The 22,438-nt window shown below is 31.2% G+C and overlaps 1 protein-coding gene across 2 annotated transcripts in view; it reads right to left on the bottom strand.

Moving 5' to 3' along the window:
- Nucleotides 1–21,904, bottom strand: part of LOC127711671 (trimethylguanosine synthase-like) — a 31,721-nt gene extending 9,817 nt beyond the window's left edge. Inside the window, exons 1-5 of one of the 2 annotated variants that reach the window (XM_052217794.1) lie at nt 21,859–21,904; nt 10,731–10,825; nt 7,581–7,800; nt 5,391–6,816; nt 4,861–4,972 (exon numbers count right to left, since the gene is read on the bottom strand). In XM_052217794.1, coding sequence (XP_052073754.1) covers nt 4,861–4,972; nt 5,391–6,816; nt 7,581–7,800; nt 10,731–10,825 — 1,853 coding nt within the window. In that variant the 5' untranslated portion in view covers nt 21,859–21,904. Of the gene's footprint in view, nt 1–4,860; nt 4,973–5,390; nt 6,817–7,580; nt 7,801–10,730; nt 10,826–21,756 lie in introns of both variants that reach the window. The other variant, XM_052217788.1, reaches the window with a different exon arrangement.
- Between the last annotated feature and the right edge of the window lie 534 nt (nt 21,905–22,438).

Below are 22,438 nucleotides of genomic sequence, written 5' to 3'. Positions count from 1 at the left end.
CTTTTTGTGTATCCATGGCAAAATTCTGCATTTTATATTTACCATAAACTAAAGGCTCTAAAGAGCCTGTGTCGCTCAACTGCATTTCTTATCCTGCATTCTTATCCTGCTGATCATTTTTCCTTTTTAGAGTTTCTATATATTTATCTTTTTTTTTATCAAAAAGTGTAAAAATTATCATTAAAGGGCAATAACTCCAATAACAAGTTGACTGAAGATTTTGACCATAATGGCTTATTTGTAGATATTCTCTAGCTGATCATTTGAGCTATTTAAAGTTTCTGTCTATCTGTTACAGTTTTCAAGATAATAGGCAAAAATGGGAAAAAATGGGAAAAATCGTCATTTAAGGGCAATAACTTCAATAAGAAATCAACTTACATTTTTGGTCAGGTTGATTTATTTGTAGATTTTATCTTGCTGATTATTTTTGATTTTTAAAGCTTCTATTTATCTATTATAGTGTTTAAGATATTTGACAAAAACGCAAAAATTCTGTAGTCATTTAAGGGCAATAACCCTAATAAGGAGTCGTCTGACGATTTTGGTTATGTTAATTTATTTGTAGATCTTGTCTTGCTGATCATTTTAATTTTTTGCTATATAAAGTTTCTGTGTATCTATTATAATTTTCAAGATAAAAGGGAAAAAAATTTAACAAGAGGCTGTCAGGGTGACAGCAAACTGGATTTTCCTGCATGAAAATGATATTTGCAAATCTGGACCCCTAAACATGATCAAGTAAAAAAAAATTTGTAAGGGTTCCGCGGAACTCAGTGTCTCGCCTACTTTTGCTGTTAATTGCAGGCTCAACAAAAATGAGGAAAAAAATTAATAAAAATATTCCTCTCTATAATATCTTTTGATTGTAAATAGCTTCTGTCCAAGCTTGGTAAAAATCCAGGATAGTTTATGAATCTAATAAATGTTTTAAAAACTTAAACTGCAGACTGTATGTAATGTTAACTGGAAGAAAAACTAAGTTTATTTATAAGTAAAATACGGAAAAAATGGAATAAAATTTTAACAAAATTTCCTTCTAGATACTAGCTTTTAATCATAAACAAGCTTCTGTCCAAGTTTGGTACAAATCCAGGATAGTTAAAGAAAGTTGTTAAAATTTTAAAAACTTTAACCACAGAGTGAATGTAATGTTAACTGGCAGAAAAACTAAGTCCATTTATAAGTAAAATACGGAAAAAATGGAATTTTTTTTTACAAAATTTACTTTTGAATATTATCTTATGATCATAAACAAGCTTCTGTACAAGTTTGGTAGAAATCCAGGATAGTTTAAGAAAGTTATTAAAATTTCAAAAACTTTAACCACAGAGTGAATATTTGTGGATGCCGCCGCCGCCGACGCCGACGGAATGTAGGATCGCTATGTCTCGCTTTTTTGACAAAAGTTGAAATCTCGACAAAAGTTTAGATTCAGCATTTCAAAGAACCCCATTATATAATATTCAATTTTTGTTGAAATCAAACAGTTTAATTTTGGACACCCGATTAGGACCAACTTGAAAACTGGGCTCAAAATTAAAACTTTAAATACATGTTTATTAATAAACAATATAAGTTTTAGTTTTTAAAGGAGTTTGCTCCATAAATACATATATATATATATATATAAGTCTAAATTGAAAACAACGTTCAAACCTATGATATATATATGTATATAGCATTCAGAAAATTAGTTTATACAGAATAACAAACATTCTTCAAAACATTTACCAAAAAAAAATTTCCAAAATATCATTTATCATTAATACTATAATAATAATTAATATTAATCTATAAAACTTATCTGTAATTTATTTCAAATATATAATAATGAGCAGTAAATTTCAAACTATATTTATACCTCCTACAGCTTATCATCAACAACACTTAGGAAACACAAAATTTTCAAATAAATCTGTCACTCCAATTATAATTTTGTTAGTTGATAATTACCACATGTTTGTTATCTTGATAAAAGGTGGAAATTATTGCATGAATAAAACAGATACAATCATTGATAGACTATCTATCCATATATTTATTAATTACACCATTTCTGTTCAAAGGGAAATAATTCAAAATAAATAAATCATTTAATTAGTATCACTTTTGCTACTGAAAGGTCTACAACTTAACAACAAGAACAGCTAAAATCGTGAAAATTAAACTTGACCTTCATTTAGTCACAGGAAACAACATATCTAAATAAGAAAAGATTTCGTCAAAGCGTTTTCATGTTAATGAATGGACAATGTTTGGCAGCCGCCCGCTGTACATCCCCAAATCAATAACCGATTTTTCCTTTGAAAATATGGTTAAAAATGGTAAAATTTGTCATTCAAGGGCAATTACTCCTATAAGAAGTCGTCTGACAGTTTTGATGCAAATGGACAATAGTTAAAGCTCAAAATTCTGAACATTTTTGCCACTGTCAGAATTTCTCTATTTATAGCGATTTTCAAAATAATAAGCAAAACTTGTATTTTACCCCCTATGTTCTATTTTTAGCCATGTTGGCCATTTTGGTTGGCAGGCAGGGTCATCAGACATATATTTTAGACTAGATACCCCAATGATGATTGTGGCCAAGTTTGGTTAAATTTGGCCCAGTGGTGTCAGAGGAGAAGATTTTTGTAAAAGTTAACGATTGAAGACAAGGAATGATGAACGCGAAGTGATGAGAAAAGCTAAAAAGGGGTATGTCCCATTTCTCCCTAAATTTGAGGGATACCTTTTTTGGAACTATTGAAATTAATCAATCAAATGATGAAATAAAAACTGAGTGCCTTTCACCTCATTTTTTCGTAAAATTGAATCACAAAGATTGTCATACAGAAAACATACATAATACATACCTTACACAATTATGATGTTCATGTAAAACTTTGAAAGCTATATTCAGCTATCCAAATAATGAATTTTTTTGCACACTAGCTTTCAGATTTGAAAAATCCACTGGGGCCAAAATGCGAAACCACACACCTAACTGTGGAGTGCTACCAATAAGCATTGTGTATAAGTTTCATAACATTTGGTTGACGCAATCTAAAGTTAGAGAATGGAAACCAATTTTGGGATGTACGGACGTACGGATGGACAAGGGTAAACCTTAATAATGCCCCTTCACCAAGCAGAGAAGGACAAAATAAACTGCTTCGCTAAGCGCAGCTGGATACGCCCGCAGAGGTCCAACCCTGAACAGTTGGGGCAAAAAGGGACACAATATTTAAGCTTGATACAGGTCTGAATTTGGATTGTAATTAAATATTTGACATATTAAAGGTTTCTGAATAAATGTAGTCAAAGAACTTGAAATTGGTTATATGAATTGAATTTATATTCAATTAAAGATTTCTTGCTGTTGTGCAATACACTGTGCTGTTGTGCAATACTAAAAACAAATAAAGTTCAATTTCTTCTCAATGTCATATTTGAAATTTATGAAAATCAATAGGGAGATTACATCAATAGCTATAAATAATTCACCAAAGTTTCATGAGAACTGATGAAAGCATTTTTGAGTTATTGTCGAAAAACTGGAAAATCCCCCCTTTTTTAATGAATAAAACCCTATAACTCAGAAATGTAAAATCTAAAATTTATAAAATTCTAAAGGGAGCTTACATCAACAGATATAAACAATTCACCAAAGTTTCATGAGAACTGCTGAAAGCATTTTTTAGTTATTGTCAGAAAACTGGAAAATCCCCCTTTTTTTATGAATAAAACCCTGTAACTCGGAAACGTAAAATCTAAAATTCATAAAAATCGAAAGGGAGCTCATGTCAATAGATATAAACAATTCACCACAATTTCTTGCAAGTTGGTGAAAGCATTCTTGAGTTATTGTCGGAAAACTGGAAAATCCCCCCTTTTTTAATGAATAAAACCCCAAAACTCGGAAACGGTAAATCTGATATTTTTAAAAAACAAATGGGAGCTCACGTCAATAGATATAAACAATTCAATAAAGTTTCATGCATATTGGTTACAGCGTTTTTGAGTTAATATCCGACATGTTGACGACGGACGGACAGACGGACGTATAATTACAAATCAATATTAGTTCTTTGTACATTGTACAAGGGCAATTTGCAGACATAAGGCCCCTTGTAACTCAGAGAGAATGAGAGCTCAGCTAATACATGTGAATTACAAATCCAGGCAAATTTTTTTCATGAGATACATAAGAAAAACACTGCAAAAATAGTATGATTCTATTAAATAAACAAGTTCAAATCATAGGACCAATTGCAATTAGACTCTTTGTAGCAGGAAAACCATAAGAGATTTGCAAACTCCAATTACATTAACCCAAATGTTCTAATCAAAAGGAAGTTTACAAACATTATCTCATCTATTTTAAAATTGCAAAAAAAAATTTTCTATGTACACAAAGGAACATCATTGTTATTTTACAAACTTTTCTTTCACTTCAAACTAGTGTTAACTATATGCCTGATGCTGACTTTATTACAGATAGAAAAATCAGAACAAAAACGGATGTATTTTTTTCCCCTGCAATTATACAAAATTTTCTTCAACTTTTATCAATTTATTCAGCACACTTTCCTCTCATATATGACTGAAACCAACTTGAAATAATCGATCTATTTATTTTGCGAGTTCTCATAGGCATCAATAAGTATAAAACTTGTGCATATTTGTGTACATGTTTTAACATTGTGGCTATGCAGATTTTTCAATCAAAAATCTTTTTAATCAACTGGTTCCTGTCCATAATTTTGCATCCTTATTTAACCTCGGGTTATGTGTCTTACCTTAAGATTATAATTCACTAATGGTTCTTCACAATACTCATTTTCTTACATCCTTATCTTTGGGTATGGATCTTACCTGTGAGGTAGTTCTATAGGTTTGTCATCAGGAGGCTCTTCTCCATCCCCACTACCATTTATATCTCCCGCTGCAGAATCAGGGTTAGTTCTTAAATTGTTTACCAATGACCCTAGAAATGAATATCGATATATTACAATTAAGTATAATTTATGTCTTTATTTAAATGTCTTGAAAGTGAATGTATACAAAAAGATGCAAAACCTCATGATAAAATTAAAAGCTAAAAGACACTGTATTAAGAACATTAAAGAAATTAATACAAGTTCTGTTCATTCAGATTTATTTCCCTTTGCTTGACTCTGAATATTGAGATGACTTTCTTACTTTTCTCAATAAAAACAGTATAAAATATTTCTTATTTTGCTATTAAATCAGGGAAAATATCATCATTATTTTAACTATGGGTAACTACACAAAAAGTTTTAAATGAAAATGAAAATAAATAGTTACAAATATTCTATTACATTTTATAAAGCACCATTACTTTGTTTTGTCTCTTTATAAGTATTTATCTTTACAACACGAACCTAAAGAGAAAGTTTTAGCTTTAGACTTCTTAGTATGCTTCCTTTTACCACCACCAGCTCCATCACATGGTTCACCACCACCAGCTCCTTCACACGGTTCACCACCACCAGCTCCATCACATGGTTCACCACCACCAGCTCCTTCACACGGTTCACAATCAGTGACATAACTAATGTTCTGTCGTGTTTCTGTTTCAATGGAATGAGATGAACCTACATTAACAACACCTATAGAATCAGAACATTTGTCATGTGAACAAGAACTGTAATTATTTGAATCCTCACTATGTGTAAGACAATCATTTAAGCTATTTTTGGTAAGATTACAATTTTCTAAGTCTTTATGAATATTTCCACTACTTTTTTCTTCTACTGAGCCATGTGACTCCAAGATATTTTCCAGTGTCATATTTTCACTTGACTGACATTCTAGTGCTGATGTGGTATCACATGTATCTTGTGTCTCTTCACCACATGAAACTGAGGTACCACAGAAATCATGTGACTCCATACCACCTGGCAATGATGTACCACAGACATCATGTGATGCCACATCACATGATACTGAGGTACCACATACATCATGTGAATCAATGTCACCAGATATAAATGGACATTCTGTCACTGTGTGATTTTTTGTTTCTAACTTTTGAAATTCCTCTTTAAACTGACTATAGTAATACCAGTAATTCTCTGTGTAATGTTCATTCCATAAATCTTGCCATTCAACATCATCTGTACTCGTTTCTTCTTCATTGTCTTCATTTCCATAATTTTCTGTTTGTGAACTCTGACCTGGGCCTGAAGAATAACAATGCATCATGTGAACCATTTCTACATTTTGATTGGCTAAATTATTAGCTTCTGCAGTTTCCAAGTCAGATATTTCAAAATGATCCTCTGTTTCCTTTAAATTGTTCATTGTTGATTCTATTGCACGATTGTAAGATGTCTGAAATCCAGAATAGCCTGCTGAATCAAGTCTGTTTTGCAAATTTTCAGTTTCCTTTGTTTCAGCTAATTGTCTTTCTTCTTCATTTTGACCTAACATTTCGTTATCTTTACCATTGTCTGTGTTTGTCTCTTTATTTGCATCTTCAGGAAAAATCTCCTTTGATTCAGAATTTTCCTCTTCAATTCTACCAGGAGATTTTTCTATGATCATTTCTCCGTCAGCTGTTACTTCTATCTCAGACACACATGGCATGCCTCGGTACTCGTTGAAGTCAACTTGTTCTGGATATTTGTTCACCCAGCCTTCCCATACTAGATATTCTCCATATTGTGCCCAGTAACTCTCCCATGCAGTATCAAAGTCCAGTTCCTTATAAGGATGTAAATCTCCAACAACACTATCATCATTCAGCTCCTTATTTCTTCTTTTCCTCTGTTTCTTCTTCTTATGTCCATGATTCTTCTTTTTCTTCTACAATGATGATATGAAAATCATTTTAAATATTATCAAAATTAAGTGATTCTTTTAACAGATATTCCACCAATTCAATATAGTTTACATACAATTGTGATTTTCTGTGGAAAATTTTATAAATCGAAGTTATAACTGCTTTCTTGAAAATCTGGAGGTGCCATAGTACTAACTGATAACAGCTTATTTTGACAGTGCCAGTGATGTGTTTATACAAGGGAAGTTAAGAAACAGTGAAAATTTAGTTATAAATGAAACCAAATAATATTTTTTGTATTACAGAGCTATATACAGTGTAGACAAGGATTGAATGGGCCAGTGAGGAGGAAAACGAAGGTGGAGAGGAGTAAAAAGAGTCACTGGTCACTGGTTTAGTAGAAACTGTGAATAAAATAGCAGATTGAAATAGAAGCAAAGGATCAACATATAGATATAAAAATAACCACTAATATCTTATGGCTTCAATAAGGCAAAAGCAAAGTTAAGGTTTAAGAGAACTGAGTTTGAAGATTAAGTTGCCTATTCAGGGTTTGACAGCTTCAAACCAGTTTTACTGACAATTTGTTTTTCATTTTAACAGTGTTTTTGGTGTAGTGATAATTTCTTATCGATATATTTATTGTAATAATTAAACCGGTTGATTTCAATGTGACTGCTCACTATGTCAGTTGTGGGTTTTTGATAATCAGTAGCCAATGAATAAAGTATTACAGATATCTTAAAATTCCCTTAGAATAGATATGTATATATCTTTGTATAAATACCTTTGTTGATGTTTGCTCTATCTTTGAACTGCCTCCAAATGAAGCAAATCCCATGGCTTTCATCAGTTCCTCGTCCTGTTCACATATTTTCTCATCATCTTCATTGTGTGATTCATTTTCACTAGAATCCTCAAGGTCGTTCTCTTTGTCCTCATCCTCTTCTTCCTCCTCACTGTCCTCAAATTTCCCATACAATCCTTGTCTATATAGCTCATTATCACTGTAATACAAAAATAGTATTTGTATATATCTGATACCATGTTTGGTTAACCTATGTTTTTCGTTTCAAAAGATATGAGCCGGACACTATTTTGGACAAAGTTTTACTATCAAAGGAGTAAAGATCAAAGTCAAGGTCAGAATAACCTGACTTTGGTATATGACACCCCTCCCCCTCCCCCACCCAGCCCATGATGCAACTGTATACAAAATTTGATTTAACTTAAGTATTATGGTTCAAAAGTTTTGCACCTGACATGAAGGCGGGCTTATGTACAAACAATCGAACAAACTATATGCAGACATGGTGATTTCTATATTCCCCCAAAACTTTATCACAAATTTAAAGGTACATTTCAGGCAATAAATTTTACCACTTTTATTGTTTTAACCTGCATATATTACTCAGGTCAGCATCTGCAAAGATAATATTTACAAATTTGGAATCCACTAAATTAAGATAAATAGGCAATTTTTTTTCATATACTTTAATTTCCTAATCCAAAACCACAAAATTTTATACCATAGAATAAACTTGCTTTACCATTTATGTGGTAACCAAGGGTCCGGAAACGGTCATATTTGCCAGTCATGTCCTAAGATGAAACTATTTGTCCTAAACGAGTAATTGAGATTTAGGACAATTTTTTTTTTACAGAAGTAATTTCGGTCATTTCATTGACTCAATGACAATGTTTGAAATCGGATTTCTTAATCGCCATTTTGCACTTGTGATCACTTGTTTTTGTTTATAATCCCTTTCCTGTAATAAAACTGTCACTACAGTAGTTTGATAATCCTGAGGGCCCTCCTAATATCTATATCAATGCCTCCGGGAAACATTGGCTAATGATCGCTAATCACTTTTTACCTGTGGTTTTAATTCACATGTACACCTGACAGTGATCACAAGCTCAGAATAATATCTTTAAAACATTAAAGTTCCCTGACAAGTGTATTCATTATTTATTTACTTTTCATCAAAGACAGTCATCAATTCTGATTTAAAAATCAAATCTAAATTTACGTAGACAAAAGTATTTTTTCATGAGTAACACATGTACTTTATTTACTATGTAATACGCATGCGTGAAATTGTCTTCAGCAAATTTAATATTTAATCGTAAAATGCAAATTAATTTCATGCTAAATTAAACGAGTGCAACTATTATCTGTTATATTCAAACACTTTTAAAGGTAATAAAAAAAAAAAGCCATAAAAAGCCGGTGATTTCCTGTCAATTTGATAAACAAAACAAATCCCAGAAATGAATCCGGAATTATTCGTACTTTATAATATCGCAAACTTCCTGTTTTAACTTTTGTCAAATCGAAAGAAACATAAGCAATGTCTTAGAAATTAACCTTTTTGAGTCATTAAAATCATTTCAATTTTAGACTGTTGCCTTCCCTAAACTGTCCTTCAAGGTAATGGTAAGACATTTACTTAGTAAATGCGATGAAACAGCAATATAAGTTCGTCATGTTCGTTGATGCTATGAATTTAGTCAAGTTGATATCGACAATTTGAAAAGGGGCACCAACTTTTCAAACATCTCAAAATGACCGAAATTGTCTGGAAAAAATTCTGGATCCTTGGTGGTAACATATGAACTTCAACACAATAAACTGCCCTTTTCTTAATCCACTAGTCATATTCAAGACTCAGTTCTCATATATATGTAGGACTCAAATCTATGGTGGGTTCCAGATCTATGGCAGATTCCTAATCTATGGTAAATATGACGTCATGCCATTCCCAATCTATGGCTGATTTTTTAGAACCCTAATCTATGGCAGTGATTTTTTATTTTCCTAACCTAAGGCAACTTTTTTTCAGTATCCTAATCTATTGCGGATTTCTAGATTTCAAATCAATGACAGATTTTCTGCAAAGGTCGGACCAGTCAGTATATATCTGACCAATGATCAATGATTTCGAGGTCGAAATGTCCAAAGGTAGCGAAAGAGCTGCTTTTAAGTAAAAACCAGTACATTGTAAAAGAAAAACAAAATATGACTATTACTAGGAAGCATATCCATAACCGTTTGTAAAATGAACACAGACTTTAGGGTTGAAATCATGTGCCCCGGAAGGATAAGTATTTTCTACTCTGTGCATGGTACCTGCATGCTTGACCCATTATTTAACCAACACAAAATGTAGTTTGAATTTTTAACAAATATCTATTTGACTTTGAGCGTTAGATAATTTAAATTTTGTTTGACTGATGACGGTGTAAGTCCTGTCATGAACATTGACTCGCCTCCAACCCCTGACATTATAAAATAAAATCCTTATTTCTCCAACAGTACAGTTATTCGCATATTTATAGCGGGGAAAACATTAATATTATTAATATCTATAAGAAATCTATGACAAATTTTTTTCTCTCCACTGAATCTCAAGAAAGATTATTTGCTACAACAGTCCAGGTAGTCACTGTTATATAGATGTCAAAATAATTTACGTTTTGTTACTTCTAATAGAAAATTTAAGAGATCATAGGGATACAAAACATTACATAAAACAGCAAAAAGCAAACCAAAATGCACAATAAAAGCTCGTACAATTAAGGGTGAGGGCAACACCAGCAACACGAGAAGAAGGCATCAAGGATAGAAACAACAACAATTCTGAATTAAGGTTGATTTAGATCCTTGCAAACATACTTTTTGATCTTTTCCTTTTCCTTTTGTATAACAAAACCGTCGCTGTCAGCGGCAGCTTCAACGTTACATGACGTTATTTAATTGTGACGGAAAATTACGTACTATCCAAATCTGCCATAGATTTGGAGAAAACAAAAACCTGCCATAGATTTGTGATTTATTTGGCGTTTGTGACATCATTTTTACCATAGATTAGGAATTTGCCATAGATCTGGAACCCACCATAGATTTGAGTCCTACATATATAATGATCCTTACTTAATAAATACTCTCGTACAATGACAACTTATTGTCTTGTCTTCATCCTCTAAACTTAGTTTCACATCTGCAAGATGATTCCATCTGTAGCACATCTGTAATATACAGTCATGTATAATAGACATAATACTATGAAATATATAAGCCTTGTATTATTAATATTTTTCTGTCATAGCAGTTTACAGTTCTACATAAGTGAAAATAAAGACTTTGATTTATTTTTCCCATTATTTTTCACCATTTAAAAAATCTTAACAAATAATTGTATGTCTTGTAAAAATAATTAATACTAAATCATTGTCAAAATATTGTTGTATTTTACACAATAAAATGTCAAATATGCCTGAAATATTCTAGCAAATAAGTTGACTCATAACTAAAACTAACTTCACTTGAATGTTAACTAAAATAAACTGCTTTGCCAAGTGCAGCTGGATACGACCACAGAGGTCCAACCCTGAACAGTTGGGGCAAAAATGGACACAATATTCAAGCTTGATACAGGTCTGAATTTGGATTGTAATTAAATATTTGACACCTTATAGGTTTCTGATACAGAATAAATGTAGTCAAAGAACTTAAAATTGGTTATATTATTTGAATTTATATTCAATTGAAGATTTCTTGCTTTTGTGCAATACACTGTGCTGTTGCACAATACTTAGTAAATCTTTTTTCAGACTATAAACAAAGAATAAGCAATTGTGACCCCCAATTTTTCTTTGGAAAATTGACAATTTCTTAAATCTTGAAGGAAAAAATTGACCCCCCCACCTTTTTTCCAAAAATAAATATTTGCAGTGTTCTCCCCAGGCCGATATGACGCTGCGGTCCCGCAGTGCCTTCAAAATATTTTCGTTGATCCCGCAGCGCCTTAATTGGCCGCTGTCCCTTAATACTTGATCCCGCAGCGTGCTAATTTTCACATTTTAATTATAAATGTTGGTTAAAATTGTCAAGTTGCTGATTACCGCTGAGAGATCCTGAGAGGTCGGTCAATGTTGCGCAATAACTGATAACTAGTAATTAAACTAGCAAAAGTCTCTGATTTACCTGTTCCAGCCTTATCAGACCATGTAATCAGGTTATAGCGTAAATGATCATCAAGAAGATATATATTTTTGGTAGAAAATAAGTTTTTAAAAACTTCAGTGCAAAAATTGAAGAAATAGATCGCAAATACATTGTATTTACGCATCGTCTGTGTGCTATTTAAGTAATGAATTTTTTCATTGGTCGAGAAGAAGAATCTATTTAAACACGACCAATGAACATGATGAAAATACATGATAAATTTGAATACACATTACTAATGAAATTTATGAATGAGAGTATTTGTACGTCAAAAAAGTAAAATAAACTTTAATTAAAGATAACAAAGAGTGATTTATTTTATTAGAAAATGAAAAATTGTTGCTTAATTCTTGTTAATTTCTTAAATCTTGAGGATAAAAAATTGTCCCCTCCCAAAAATATTTTTTTTAACCCCCCCCCCCCCCCAATTTCATAGAGATCCATACACTTTAAACTTAAGTTATTGTCCGGAAACTAAATGTATTTGGACATCGACGACGCCGACATGATAGCAATATAAGACCCCAAAATTTTTTTTGCGGCCGTATAAAAATAGATATTTATACCATAACGATAACTACAATGCAAGATAAAACACTGCATAGCGTGTTTTTTCCCAGGTGTAAAATTTCTCAATTTAGGGGCAAAAAAGGAAAGGAAAAAATTTTAGCGGGTTCTTAATTCCCAATCAAATATTTTGGAAGCTACTGAAACATGTGAAAACTGTGAAATGGTTGCAGTTAAAAAGTTGTAAAAATTGACAGGTAGAAAACAGTGAGACATTTCTGCTGTAGTTCTGTATAAATACAAGCATGACAAGAAATTAAAAGAAAAACACATTTTTAATAGTACAAAGAAATACAATGTACATATGGGATAATGAAAAACAATATTTGAGGTAAAACATGTTTTAAATTGTCAAATATTTACAAAAGCGTCTCAAATTTTCCTGTCTTGTGACATTTTTTGCTAGCGGAAATTCACCTTCAAGATAAATAAATTGCAAGTGAGCATCTTAATTGTCATTAATTAAACATGTGTCTATAATTTTGATATTGCTAAATTTATTTATCTGAATGACGTCTTTTTCATTAATTATATTCTGATTGATACAGTTAATCAAAAGGCACTGGCTACGGTTACATTGAAATGTAACAATAATAAAAAAAATACTGTTACATTGGAGACTAATTGCCAGAATGCTGGGTTGGGTAAGGAACTGATTAATTACCAATGTAACAATAATATTTGTGTTTACCGTTACGTTGTATTATTGTTATGTTACGTTAGATTTATTAAACTTTAATCTTCTATATTTTTGTTGCTTAATTCTTCGAAATGTACTTGATAATAATGATATTATTAGGTCTTTCCACTTTTCTGTGGAAAGACCTATTGTATTTTTTCTGATTATTATTATTTTTTTCTTCTTCCGCCACTTTTTTCTGACGGTGCTTATTTGTTTCGCAAGATGTCGCTTAGATTTTTTGCATATGATATTGAACAGTTATTACGATTTTGAAACTGACCCTGTTAAGCCGAACACTTTTTATTGTAAGAGTTATCTCCCCAAACACAGTTTTTCTTGTGAACAAATCTCCTTCGCAACCGTTAAAGATTACGACAAAATTATTTCACCAATTTGCTTGTTATATCTTCAGGATCTTAAAAAAAATTTTGACCGAAGCAGTCCGGAGACTACATATGGGAGTTATTTCCCCTTTTGTATTTTTAATAAGAAAAATGTAGTTGTAGCTTGTAAACCATAAGTGATAAAGACCTAGGGTCTTTTGATTTGAGATCCTTGGTCCAAAAAAAAGAAAAAAGGGTCAAGGTCAAAGGTCAAGGTCATTTCCAAATTTGGATTTTGGCTTACTTTCACCACTTTTCAAACACGATATAAGATATCGACAACATATTCTTACTTAACTGTTAGTTGCGACATGTCGTAACACATACATATTGGTTTAAAGAGAAACTTACATCAAATTAGAGTTATCTCCCCTGTTTATTTAAAAATATGCATATGGTGATATATCTCATGAACCAAATATAATTAAGATCTAGGGTCTTTTGATTTGAGGTCATTGGTTGATGACCTTGAAATTGAGCCTAAGGTCATAGGTTTAATTGACGTTCTAGATTTTGACCTTTGCTTTTACCTCATTTTTATACATGATAAAGCCATGGGACTTTTTCCATTTAGTTGCAAGCCATATGACCTTGAAAAAGGAACCGGAAGTGACCCTGTGTAAACCGGAAGTAGCTTTTTTTTGGTACTTTTACAAATTATTTCCCTTATTTAAAAAATATTGTATAGAAACCATATATTTTTGGAATCAGCGTACTATAAGCTATCATTTGACGCTGTTAATGACATTTTAAACCGAATTTTTACTATTTTCATATCAAAATACTTGTTTTTTTGTGGAAAGACCTTCAACTATTCTCTGAACAATTGGTTTTTAATTATTATTATCATTATTATTTTAATATCATTATAAACAAATAGTCAGTCAGGGGTACTACTTGCACAAGTTATTTTCATTTACTTGAAGAAGTAAATATTAATATACCTATATAAGTAAAATTGTAAGCTTTTATGCAAGTGTATTTTATTTACTTGTATAGGTAAATTATTCTAATGGCTTAGTTATGCATGTTATGTCCTTTAAACATTCAGACTTTTTTACTTATACAAGTAAAGAATTTCTGAGGACTTCTTTGCTCTAATAGAATTTTTAATTGTCTGTCCTTTGCAGATGTCTTTTATACTAATCATTGAAGTGTATTTCAATACAGTGATATTGTTTGCCTCAAATTACAGCCGAAATTCGGCTTTTTCCCCTACAGAAAATTCCCAATTATTAAAAAAAATGGCTTACATTTCTTCCCAAAACGTTTTACATTTCCCCCCAAACAGTGATGGCATTGGTAGCAATGTTTGTAAATATCGTATTCATGTATTTTGATATTAGAAAGCACTTTTGAGATCCGGTTTTCTGATCAGAATCATCATGGTGTTTGTAACACATGTGTATTCAATGCATTAGGTCCGAGTACACAGTTATTTCGTAGTGCATTTCTTTTAGACAATAAATGAAAATTAAAAAAATCCCACCTGCGCTTTCTCAATAATATTTTTACAGTGTGTTGTACTACTTTTGGGACAAATTATATCAAAATTATAGAAAACTTCATCGGCTCTAACTCAAAATATGGACAATTTCATGTTAAGGGGGTCTTCAAATCTTTTGACAGCTTCCGAAGTGCTAATTTTTAACATTTTTCAGCTGGACCAAATCACTACTTTACTTTAAAATTCATGACCCAATTTTTTTTACAGTGTCATTTCACCCCCCTACTTACTATTTGAGTCATAAAACATGGAGAAATAAATTTGGAAGGGGTATAAAAAAAATCGACAAGTAACACACTGTCCACACTAGGGACTATATTCGTGGACAACGAAAATCAAAGGACGATAACTGTGTACCCGGACCTAATAGGGTGGAAAAAGTTGACCAATCCTAATGAAACTTGGTATGACCAAAGCTTATTAAATTATAAGACTGCTTACAAAGTTTCGTGGCAATAGGATATATATTATAGACAATATGACTAATTCTATATTCAACTTTGCGTGTTAAATTTAGACGTTAAAATTGAAAATTTTCAACTATCAACATTTGGGGCTTAAAAAATAAAAATATTGCAAAAAAATACTTTTGAAATGCCTTAATATATAATATATTATGTATTAAAAGCAATAGAGTACTCATTTGATTTATCAGACTTATCATAATTATTAAAAAGTCAAATTTATATGAGCCTGTGGCTAAAAATGGAGGTTTTCCAATGAAGGGGGGCCTTACATGAAGATGTAATATTTTCCAGCAATTTTAAATTTGTAAAGTTTTTTGGTTATAAATAATCCTTACATATGTATTTAATGTACTTTAAATGGAAAGAAAACTTACAAATAACATATCACATTAGTTTAAAATGGTCTTAGGCCAAGTAAGACTGAAAATAATTTAGGGTCAATTTAGGCCGTATCACATATTTACATTTAAAAATGCATATTGAAGCTATAGGAAATAAAATTTTGTGTCTTTTCTATCATTTCTATACTCAGGTGACATGATACAATAAATCTGAGCACAAAAAGACTCTTGCATTCAACTTTTTTGGCAGACAGTATGGTCTGATACAAAGATTTTTCACTTTTTAGTGTAAAACATGCATGCAATTTTAGTCTCAACAGCAAGGTTGGGCGGTATTTACCACCCCCGGTATTTACCAGTGGTATTTACCGGTATTTACCGCCCTGGACAATACTCCCCAAGTGGTCAATACTGGCAAATACTGGTCAATTGAAATTTTCATGCTTCTTTTGACTGACTTATCTATCAATTCTAGTAAAAAATGGTTGATAAGGGAAAACTTTATTCCTTTGGCATGATTCAGTTTATAAAAATGAATGATATTGGTATGTTATTAATCATTAAAACATTAAAAATGACTAATTTAGTTCTTAGGGGTAATGATATTGCATACTTTTGGTATACATATAAAATTGAGCAGCTATATCAGTTATTTTAACATGTATAAATCAAGATATTTTTTTCTTGAAAAGATTTGAATTTTACAGGTAAATAGAATTACAAGTGACTAGCAATATAGATTATCAGAGCATTACCTATTATATGGCTAACAGGTGTCAAAAGTTTAATTACTATAACAACTGTCCCCTAATAAATGTTGACATAACAGGAAAAAAGTCATAAAAGTGATTTCTAAAGATTGTTTTAAACAATGAATTTATTTCTGACTATTCAACAGCATGATAAAAATGTTCTAAATGCAGGAAATGTTTTTTTTAATAGATATATAACATATATATATATAAAACAATATTTAAAATTTTTTTAATTGCATTTTTCAAAATAACTCTTAAGAAAACTAGATGTTATACATGTTATATAGTCTATCTAAGTGACTGACTTCATGGTGTTAATGACTATATCTGTTGTATGATTAAATTAATATTTGATAAATCTTCATAAAACCATGTTCATGAACTAATCAATTGTGACTTTTTGTCCTATTACAATGTAGTAAATAAGTGACTTTCTGCCTTGTAACTATATCTATCCATTTACCAAGTAATTGACCTGAGGTAGGGACTAGTTTTATAGTAAAGTCCTATCAAAATTTCAATTGACCAGTATTTGCCAGTATTGACCAGTATTTGCCAGTATTTCCCAGTATTTACCGCCGGCATGGTCAACAGGCTTATATTTGTACCACTTGCTATCCTACAGAAGAAAAGAAAGATATTATGTGACATAAAACAGGTACAAAAGACATTGTTAAGTGCTTTTTATACAAATTTAGTGAGGTCTTTATAATGGACTTCAACTTTTATGTTCCAAGCTCCTCACATTTAACTTGATCCAAACAGGCGTTAGACGAGGATCATATATACAACACATTTTGCACATATTGTCTGAGATAATCTTCTTTTCTGTAGATTCAGAGTTCACAAATGAGTAATACATCTGGATTGAAGCATAGAAACACAAATATTGACACATAAAAACCTGTCAGATAGAAAGTCAGAATGCCACTTATGCATCAAAATTGAAAAAGCTATGAAATGCTTATTTTGACCATAAAATGCCAAAATTGGTCATTTTTGCAGAAATTCTATCAAATATAAGTTTAAATCCTTTAGTTTTATGCTATTTGGTAAATTGACACCATCAAATCATTCAGGGAAGTTGCCAAAGTACAGATTCTATATTTCCTGATTTCACCTCTTAGGTCCGAGTACACAGTTATTTCGTAGTGCATTTCTTTTAGACAATAAATGAAAATTAAAAAAATCCCACCTGCGCTTTCTCAATAATATTTTTACAGTGTGTTGTACTACTTTTGGGACAAATTATATCAAAATTATAGAAAACTTCATCGGCTCTAACTCAAAATATGGACAATTTCATGTTAAGGGGGTCTTCAAATCTTTTGACAGCTTCTGAAGTGCTAATTTTTAACATTTTTCAGCTGGACCAAATCACTACTTTACTTTAAAATTCATGACCCAATTTTTTTACAGTGTCATTTCACCCCCCTACTTACTATTTGAGTCATAAAACATGGAGAAATAAATTTGGAAGGGGTATAAAAAAAATCAACAAGTAACACACTGTCCACACTAGGGACTATATTCGTGGACAATGAAAATCAAAGGACGATAACTGTGTACCCGGACCATTAAGTACTATCATTGCTTCTATTTCTTTCCCCTCTCCGAAAAGTACCTTTCAGGTTGAGGAAAATGTCCAACAACCAAAATATACATGAAAAAACAGTGCAAAAAAGACAGCAAAGGTCAGCAAAAAATCGGAGATGTGTTTAGAATAAAATATACAAATTTCCCAATTTCAATAAAAAATATGCATTTTTCCCAATAAAAAACGGTAGAGGTAGTTTTGAAAAAAGACAACAAAATCATGGACAATGAAAATCTCATTTGTCTGTTGTCTTCAAAACACTGCTCATTTACAAGCCTCCAAGGGGCAATTTTTGAAGTCAATTTTTTTGCGCAATTACTTAAGATCTTTTAGAGAAAAATTGTTTAAGGCATGTTTTAACATCCCAAATCTGGAGAATTTTACGGACTGTAAAAAAAATTTACTTTTACAAGTAAATTTTTTGAGAAAATTAAGGGGAGATTATTCAAAATTTATAAGAAACTATGAATATAACAAATTTACTTATATAAGTATATTATTATTTACTTCTTCAAGAAAAAAAATAACTTGTACAAGTAGTACCCCTGACTGATAGTGTTAAATAGTTTTAACTATTGATTGTTTTAATGTTCTTCAAGATACTACTACAGTTTAGTAGTTCAATGGTTCAATGTTAAGAAGAAAAGTGTTCACTTCTATGTATTTAACTGCACACCTACCCTTATTACTGTTATTATACATGTACATTGAACAATGGATCAAGTGATTCCTATTACCAAATTTGTTTTGGGTGAAAAATTTAAAACTTGGGATGCGTTTGAATCGAATCTAAAACAATATCGATCAAGACTTAAATTTTATACAGTTATACAAACGCAGTTCTAGAAAAATTGATACACCAAAAGCAAAGTTTGCTAGCAGTGAACTAAAATACTGCAAACTGTTTCACCAAAAATGCATCAGACTGAATCATGTTCCCAAAACAACATACTGGAAGTGTAGAAACTGCCATTGTAAATAGAAAATTAAAAAAATTGTATGCAATATTGTAAAATTCAAATAAAAGTTTTTTTAAGTTTTATTTTAATACATATTACTAGTCCCAGCATACATTGTAGTGCAATAACGTAACAATAACACAATAGACACAAATATTATTGTTACATTCGTAATAAGTTGGTTCCTTAACCAACCCTGCATTCCGGCAATTAGTCTCAAGTGTAACAATAACTTTTTTATTATTGTTACATTTCAATGTAACCGAAGCCAGTGCCTAGAATGCCGGGTCTCACTAATTAGCGACAAGAAGCGTCAAGAAGCAACAAGAAGCGTCAAGAAGCGACAAGAAGCGTCAAGAAGCGACAAGAAGCGTCATGAAGCGACAAGAAGTGACAAAAAGACCATTTAGCGACAAGAAAACTTAAAATAATTCTTATTAAACTTATTCCAAATAAATATATTAAAAAAATATGCATTGACATTTTTTTTTATATTTACGGCCAGTAATAACGTGATTTTCATTATTTTCATTATATTGATAGATGAAGAAATTAAACATTTGTAAACTTGAAGAAAGGGGTTGTCTAGTTTCTATTAAATATAACGAAATATGTTTAAGATAATGTATGTACTGTTTTAGGCAAAGTCATTGTATGAAAAAGTTAAATCACCAAAGTACAACACTCCGAATAAAAGATTGAAGATAACAGTACACACAATGTGAAACATCAAATTAAATGAGAAGACGTTACTAAGTTAAAAAAAATTGTGTCTAATCCATTTGTCCTTTTTGATAAAAAAAATTTGTTTAGAAAAAAAAAAACAAATGAGAAAAGGTTACGCGTGTCCTTTGTTTTAATGTACTACAATAACATCCAATTATCACCTTTAACTTTGTACACGCGTCAGACTATACAATTACACATGCCAGAATATACAAGCATTGTAAATAGTGAACACCTGTTGAAAACTCAACATTGTCTTTAATTACCTTTAATCTTCAGTCATGCATAAACATGATAAATATCGTTTAATGAGGCAATACACAAAATAAAATGATGTAAAATATTTACATTCAGACTACACGAATGAATTTTATTTTTACAGGACATTCGGTCTGGTAAACAACCTAGCTTTACCAGACCGAATGAAATTTTACCTGACCAATTTTTTTTACATCTAATTGTATATTATCCGACAAAATACAACAATCTTATGACTTGTTGTGCTCTTCTCCTCTCCAAAATGCACAAAAACAAAATCATGTGACAAGAGTGTATACATGTATTTTGATGAAAGTTGTGCACAATTGCTTGAATGCATTTCAGTGATAAAGAAAAGTAATGTCACATTTTATTGGATTTTGACATGAAAATTATTTGTGAACTAAAAATTTCGAGTTTCTGTATAAAATATTTCCTGTATTTTCTTTCATTTTCATATATCTTTTGGTTTTCAATTCTAGTGTTTATATTTCATAGCTGTATTTTGTGAACCTGCTTGGATTTTTTTTTTATGTTTCTATTGTATTTGATCGGCAAACCCGGAAATTGACCTTATCCGTTCCCGGAATCTGATCCGGTATTGTTTATATTTCCGGTTAATAGCAGCCATTGATGTTTTTGTCATTCAGATATGTTTTTACTCGGATTCACACATTACTTGTATGCGATTTTCGGCATAAAGCTAGCGGTTGAACAAAATAAACATCGCTGTCATGAATAATAAAGATGAGAATGAATTTTGAGATCGTTTGGGAATTTTGCCCCCAAAATTGGGAAATGTAGGGTTTTTAAAAAAATCCATGAAAAAACAACACCGGACATTCAGACCGGAATTCAACAAAATTTTACCAGACCGATCCATTATTCACCGGATTTGTCCAACGGTCCGACGTATTTCATGTAGTCTGTACGTTTTAATTACGTTTTGCTCTTGTTTGATTTCAATGATTTCAGATTTGTATAGTAAATCTTACTATACCAATCCTTGGATCATTGTTTCTAACAAATTATTTTTTCTGCCGGACAATGATGCACAAATAATGCTTTGCATGCAGTCAGTTTATTATATTTTAGACAAAGAGTGTGTTAAAAAAATTATAAGATAATATATATAATTGTTCTAAAACACAAGTAAAAATTAATGTCATAATATGACAGGGAAAACGTAATATTTGCTGTAATACATATCACAAATAAATGTAGCAATTAGATCTATGTTTCAAACATGTGTGAAGCTTTACTATTATAGATATTGACTTTTTTATAAATTTATATTTATTGATAGAATATTAAATTTCTTGTTGCTAAATTTGTTTTCTTGTCGCTAAATAGTGTTCTTGTCGCTAAATTATTCTTCTTGTCGCTTCTTGTTGCTAAACTTCTTGTCGCTAATTAGTGAGACCGAGAATGCCTAATCAAAAATTAAAAGAATAGGGGTAACTTTTGATTTGGTTTATTTTTCACTTTGGGTTCGTGTGGATAGTAGAAAAGGTATTGTTATCGGCCAGTTATGCCTATGGTCATGCAGGAACATATATATTGATATACTGTTCCCAGGGTCATGATGGTATCCGATGAGTTATGCATGTATGGAGTTACGAGAATTGTTTTGTCTAAAATCAAAATTTCAAATGATATTATTAATAATTAATGGAATGTAGAAAAAGACATTAGTACACTTGAGCTTACAGTTTCTATTCGGTGTCTCTTTTACTTTGAAATGCCTTTGGTCATTAAATGCAGAGAAAGGGCTAAAGCAAAATTGAAAAAGTAAAACGTGATTTCGCGCACCTTGCTCCAAATAAAACTTGAGTTTCTTTACAAAAAACGTCTTATCTTAAACGTTCAAAAGAATATGACAAAACCTCCAATTTAAGAGAGGAGGGACTGTTTATTTATATTTTTAGAGCCAGTACAAGTAATAACTTTTCTAAAAAGCTTGTCGTATAACAACTGATTATATCAAACCTTGTTCCTTTTTTTGCATGGTAGTTTCAGAATAGTCATTCGAACATATTGTAATGGGGGAGGAAATGGAACGTTTTTCAAAATGTTTAGTTCTACCTGGGACTGTAATAATCCCAGGTTCTACAGTACACAGGCACTTGTTTTTGAATTTTTCCCCCCTATATATATGTAAGAAAATATTTATCAGAGATTTGGACAGCAAAACTGTAAAGTGTTAACCAGTATAAAGAGATTGAATGAACACAACCACGGTGTGACTAGCAGACAGTCGAATTTCAGCAATCTCTGCAATTGTAAGAAGCAAAGATGTTCATGCGTTACAGAAAAATAAAGCGGATATTCATAATGCGGCGATTTATGATGAAAATGTATCTGTTATTTAAACACTATTACCTGTATTATT

The sequence above is a fragment of the Mytilus californianus genome, unplaced genomic scaffold (genome assembly GCF_021869535.1).
Source record: "Mytilus californianus isolate M0D057914Y unplaced genomic scaffold, xbMytCali1.0.p SCAF_1, whole genome shotgun sequence".
NCBI lineage: Eukaryota > Metazoa > Mollusca > Bivalvia > Mytilida > Mytilidae > Mytilus > Mytilus californianus.
Note: the sequence above shows the minus strand (reverse complement) of the source record. Positions and strands in the feature narration are given on the sequence as shown.